We start from the raw sequence: 6,000 nt of genomic DNA on the forward strand, positions 1-6,000 counted from the left end.
GGGGTTCTGTGATGTTTGCCCTCAAAATGCAGGGGCCTTTATCCAGGGACCTGAAACTAAAGTAGGTGGGGACAGACAGAGAGGGACAAGATCTGAAACAACTCTCCACCTTTTTACAGCTGCAGAGTGAAAGCCAGCGCCCCTGTGGCAGGTCTGGGGAGGGCCAGGCCTCTCATGGGGTCAGAACTGGGACTCCAGGGCAACTTGGCCATACCACCTGGCCCAGGCCCCCTGACTCCACCTGTCCTGTTTCCCTGTACGCCTCTGCCTCCACTGAGCCTGGTACTCCCCCAACCACGGATGCCTGCAGAGTACCTGCCAGCTGCTGGGCTGCAGCCGGTACAGGCCCTCATGGGGGTCACGTGATGGTGGGGGGTGCTGCCTTGGGGGGTACAAAAAGGGGTGTAACAAAGCCTGTGCCCTTGGGGGCTATAGCAACAGACGGAGCAGGAAGAACCACAAAAAGATGTGGCCTCATGGGCTTCAGCCTAGCAAGGGCTGGAATCAGGAAGGCACAAGCTGTGTCTTCCTCAGAATGGAGAACCAGAGAGTAAAACAAAGAGGGGAAGAGAGCTGAGATGGAGGGCAGAAAGCAGAAATCTGTGCATTCCCGGTGTCCTCCGGAGAACATCAGAACAACTGGAAGTGAAGCAGTTAGCATAGTTGTAGAGAGATGAAATGCCCATCAAAAGGCTGAAAACCGGGGCGCCTGGGTGGCTCAGATGGTTGAGTGTCTGCCTTTGGCTCAGGTCATGATCCCAGGGGCCTGGGATTGAGTCCTGCATCCAGCTCCCTGCTCAGCAGGGAGCCTGCTTCTCCCTCTCCCTCTGCCATTCCCTCCACTTGTGCTCTCTGGCTCTCTCTCTGTGTCAAATAAATAGAATAAATAAAATTTTTAATAAAAAAAGGCTGAAAATCCATTTTGAAAGACCCACAATTAGACGCCTCCAAGTCAAAGGGTTTTTAAATATGAAAATGGAGAGACATCCTACAAGCATTGGGGGGAGTCAGGTGGGCACCCCAATGACCCCAGTTGTGGGCAGTGGCAGACAGAACCCAGTAAAGGGGGTCCCAGGGTCCAGAGAGGGAAGGGATGAACCCTAGGAGCCCATCTGCCTCCCCTGTGTAAAGATGGGAGGCTAGTGCTGAGACAAGACCCTGTATGTCCTAAGTAAGAAATCTCTAAGACCTCATCCATGCCATGTAGACACAAAACAGGCCGTGATCTCAAGGACTAGAGTGGCATGGTACTAGAGGGCCAGCCTTGGTCTTGTGGCTGCATCCTCAAAGCCTCATGGAACCACACATTGTTGGCGAAGAGCCAGGCCAGCGTGGCCTCAGGAGCCATCCTTTCTGCTCCTCTCCTTCCCAGGAGCAGGAAGGCTCCTTCTCCCACCACATGTTTACTTCCCTTGCACGAGGCAGCAGGCCTGAGGATGATAGTAGCCAACACATGGGGATGGTGCAGGGGAAGGAAGGGGGCCCCGGGCCCGGCATGGCCTCATTGGTGGCACAGCAATAGCAGAAGTGCCACCGCCAAGCTGGTAAAATGAGACCAGTAAATACTTAGTGTATCTCACCTGCTAAGCCGCTGAGCATTCCATTGCTTGCTGTTCTTAACTGATGACTCGGTTTATTTGAGTTCTTTTAAAATAATAATGGTGCCGCTCCATTCCAGCACCGACTGCATGGCTGGATTTCTAAACTATAGAGACACTGGGCTGGGAGAATTATGAACCTGCAAGTCTCCCCACTGTGTGACGGAGGCAGAGCTGCGTCAAGCATCATAGTGATGGTCTTGCTGCTGAGAACCTTCAGGAGTAGCTTTCTGTATTTTTACAGTTCCCACCAAGTGCCCTGGCCATGGGTGGTATTTATTCTGAAAGGCCACTCAGGTGTTGGGGGTCCATCTCTGGTAGCAAAGGTTCTTGCGTGGACCTGGCCTGAAAAAACAATCTGTGGAAACAGTGCAACCAAACCCACATAAACAAATACATCCGCCCCCTTTCCACTTCCCAGCAGGTGACATTGGGCAGGTTACTTAATCCTCTGTACCCCAGTTTCTTGATTTGCACCAAGGGATGAGAAATCATAGCACGTACGGCACAGAGCTGCTAGGAGTCTGCGAGTAGGATGGTGCCTGGCGTGCAGTGTGAGTGTGTGCAGGCATGTGCGTGCGTGTGAGACACTGAATGCGTGCATGCATGCATGTGGGAGAGAAGGGGGAAGGGAGGGGGGCAATGGAAGATGTCAGGAAGTAGACAAACTAGTCAAAGTCACCCAAGGATGCTGGTGACCCATTTTAGGATAATCTTTATCTCACTTGGGTTTTATTTCGTATTTTAGAAAAGAAAACATACTCATTTTTTGTAGGTTCTGAACCTACTTTGATAAAGAAAAGAGAGTAAAGCATCCCCCCAGTACTGCAGAGGTTATCTCTAGGAAGTGAGGTTCTAAAAATGTTCTGTATTTTTTTAGATATTTCTATACTTATCCAGGCTTCTTCATTGTGCACATATTAGGTTTTGAAATCAGATGAACAACTTTGTATAAGAAAAGAGTTACAGTGTGTGTGATCACATGGTCACAGTAGGGTGTACCCCTTAGGCAGGAAGAGTCCTACGTGGCAACAGGTAGGGGCACAAGGGGCTTCCAGCTGGCCACCTTGGCCCCTCTCCCCTTAGGGCTAGAGCCAGTGTGGACCCCAGTCCCCTGGGCGTCTGCTGCTGTGTGACAGTGCTCAAGCCCCTGTGTCCCCTGGTCCTCCCCCCAGGCCCACCTGCTCTCTGTCCCCGCAGGCCCCGCAGGATAGAGCCCGTGTGCTCAGGGCTGCAGGCCCAGATCCTCCGCTGCTATCGTGACCACCTACAGGAAGTGCTCCTGTGCTCAGACCTGGTCAAGGCTTACCAGCACTGCGTGAGTGCTGCCCACAAGGTAAGGCCTCGCCCTGCCCTCCTGCCTGGGCTGCTGGGCTCTTGGGTGCGTGAGGGCAGGGAGCAAGTGCTCGAGTCTTTCTGCCTGTCTTTGCTAAGTCAGACATGCTAACCTCAAGCCTCTGTGCCTTTTGCACAGTGACAGTCTCAAGCTTTCAATTTCCTCTGTCACTTCCCGGTTCAGACGTTCTACCTTGCTGATCCCATGACTGCTCTCAGATAGCTGGGTTAGGAAAAGAGGGCCCAGGGCACTGGACCCCACTAGGCTGGGTCCGGGAGCAGCTCTGAGTAAGCTCTGGGTCCCATGTTCAAAGGAGCAGCCACCTGGTAAAGGGCACACATGTGCTACCCATTTCTTACCCTTTGAGCAGTTGAAGGTGGGAGCTCAGAGGAGGGCCCATGGTGTAGGGTAGGTGTCCCAGAAAGGGCAGGGACAGCCCTAGAAGGAAAAGAGCCTCTGGGTTCAGGGAGGTGGAACTGTGGGTATGGCCTGTCTGACTGAGTGAGGGAGCGAAGCATACCTCTCAGCCCACCCCACTTCTGTGCTGGTCTGAAGGGGCATGCTGGCACCCAGCCTCTGGTGAGTGGGAAGGGGTCACTGTGGTCCCGGGTCTTACACACTCCCCAGCCCTCCTGCAGGGCAGCATTGGGGTATCCTAGATGTCTAAGTTTGGCAGTGGGCCTCCCCTGAGACGTGGTCCCAAGGTCTTGCCCTCCTTCCGTGACCCTCCCAGCCAGCTCCCAATCCTATCCTCTCACCTCCCCCCTGTTCCTCTTCTAGACAATTCCATCCCCCTTCCCAGGCCCAGCAGTTCACTGCCCAGGCTCGACCTAGCCCCTCCCCATCATTCACTTGGGGCACCTGGCTTGGACCTCCCAGAGGGCTGGCATGTTTGTTCAGAGGGATGTAGGATGGGGCCTTCTTCCCAAGGAAAAGCCCCTTTTGCCTGAGTAGGAGACAAGCTGCTGTAGGTAATGATGGTGGGAAGGCTGAGGTCAGAGGTCAGGTGGCCCTCGGGCTAGGTCTGGCAGCCTCCTCAACAGCCCGGCCTCACCAGAGCCGTCCTCACTTCTCTGTCAGCGTGGGCCCCGTGGGGTGAAGCTGCCGCAGCGCTGGCTGCCTCTCACGCACAGGGTGCGGTGTGCCTGTCTGGGCTTTGAGGCCTGCTGCCCGGAGCGGGCTGTGGGACAGCCCAGAGCCCAGCAGCGGCTCTACACGGCACCAGATAGGTGTGGAGCCTGGGTAGGAGCTCACGTTTCCTCCCTGCTGTGGACCATAGAAAGCTGTTGGCTCAATTTCAAGTTGAGCAGGAAAGGTACTGCCAACAGTCCCTGCAGAGCGGAGTGGAGCTGGGCCAGGCTCCCTGCACCATCCCGCATGGCCGTGGGAACAGGTGGCCCTCCTGCGCCCCTTTCTATCTACCAAGGTGTTTGTGAAGGCTTGCGTAAGAACCCTGGCCCCCATTGCCCCTGCTTGCGTACCATGCACCTAACTTCCTACGGAGGGAGAGACCTGGGGTCCTGCTGTGGCCCTCTTTATTCCCCACAGAGCCCTCTGGCACCCCCCAGCCCCGACCACCCTGCCTCTCTTCCTTCAGGCCCCACGGCCACAGGGTTTTCAGCCCCTCCCCCAGCAGAGTGTATCTTTAACAAACACATCTCACCAATATATCTTCATTGCACCGAGGCAAAAATGTGATTACGAAGGAAGACAGATTGCATTTAACTCCAGTGTGTTCTCTGTAGCTCTCACATGCCTGAGAGAGGCTCTGGGGCACTGCCAGGCCTGGCTCCCTCCTTCCCGGCCCCCACCCCCCTGGTGTTATTAAAGCCTAAATTGGAGACTGAGCAACTGGCAGCAGCAGAGGCCGGCCCTGCTCCCGCCGCGCTGTGTCTGCAGCGTTCCCTCGGAAGAAGTGTGTTCTGCCGACTCCTGCAGGGCTCAGTCCCCAGACACACACACTGCACCCTGTGGGTGAGATGCAACAAGTGTTGCTGCCCTCTGCCATCCCCTGCCTCCGAAGGCTCCTCGTGGAGCCAGGGATGGGCCTAGAGCGTCTCTGATCGTGATTTGCTTCTAGAAGCACCAGGTGGCAGGAGCCCTCATCTCTGGCAGACAGGGAGCAGGTATCAGAGGCCTACCTGGTCAGAAGCTGGGGTGGGAGGCACCTCTGCAGAGCTCCTGCCAGCACCTGTGTCGTGCCTTCCAAGCCCAGGGATGTGTACATGTGTGCGGATGTGGGCAGTGCTTCGGAGGCAGGTTCCAGCAAGAAACAGCCTGATTGTGAGCACTCTCTCTGTCTGGTTTCACGTAGAAAATTCTGAGTAGTTAAGTAAGAAAACAGGGAGACATCGGTGGGGCAAAGTAGCATTGGGCTGAGGCCTGCCTACCTGTAAGGGGGGGTCAGGGAGGTCAGATGGATACAGGGTCCATGTTAGCAGGCTGCTGCCGGCCTGTGTTGAGGGGGGCACAGGGCATGGAGGCAAAGAGACCCAGTCGCAGGTCTCAGGGACCAGCTGGGAGGCACCCTCTCCATTAAGCAGTCACACTCATGGGCATCCCAAAAGCCGGGGGCCCTCTTGGAGCCAAGCCCTGGGGGATGCACAGATTTCCCAGCAGAGTGGGCCATGACTGAACTATGACCTGTTCTCCTTTGTAGGGGTGAGGAGCGGCCCTCAATCCTGGCCCTGGCGGTGACTTGGAGCCCTGAAGAAGGAACCAGTTATGGGACCACAGTCCACGGCGCCCTAGGCCATAGCCATTTCCTCCTGGGAGCCTGTGGATGCAATGTGTTTGAGAAATAGAGTATGTGCTACTGTCCGAAAACAAATAAAGCAAATGTCTTTGTTTTCAGTCATTCTCTCGGCTGGCAGGCAGCCACTGCTGCCTCCTCTCTGTACGTACCTGTGCTGGACCATGGCGATGCAGGCTGAATGAAACAGGCTGTTCCCCTTGGGGAGCACCCAGCCTAGCAGGGGAGACAGATGTGGAAACCCACAATTATGCTGCAACAGCAAAAGGCCGGCCAGAAGCAGGTATGAGATGAAATGAGGGGAATGCAGTTCT

At 55.5% G+C, this 6,000-nt stretch overlaps 1 protein-coding gene across 2 annotated transcripts in view; it reads left to right on the top strand.

Moving 5' to 3' along the window:
• The window catches only part of CHCHD6 (coiled-coil-helix-coiled-coil-helix domain containing 6), a 238,127-nt gene extending 232,336 nt beyond the window's left edge, over window positions 1-5,791 (top strand). The window contains exons 7-8 of one of the 2 annotated variants that reach the window (XM_045812277.2): window positions 2,799-2,934; window positions 5,594-5,791. In XM_045812277.2, the coding sequence (XP_045668233.1) occupies window positions 2,799-2,934; window positions 5,594-5,599 (142 nt within the window). In that variant the 3' untranslated portion in view covers window positions 5,600-5,791. Of the gene's footprint in view, window positions 1-2,798; window positions 2,935-5,593 lie in introns of those variants that run through there. The other variant, XM_087866707.1, reaches the window with a different exon arrangement.
• Window positions 5,792-6,000: the final 209 nt, after the last annotated feature.

The sequence above is a fragment of the Ursus americanus genome, chromosome 14 (assembly GCF_024610735.1).
Source record: "Ursus americanus isolate L20-20 chromosome 14, mUrsAme1.1.p, whole genome shotgun sequence".
In the NCBI taxonomy this organism is placed as follows: domain Eukaryota; kingdom Metazoa; phylum Chordata; class Mammalia; order Carnivora; family Ursidae; genus Ursus; species Ursus americanus.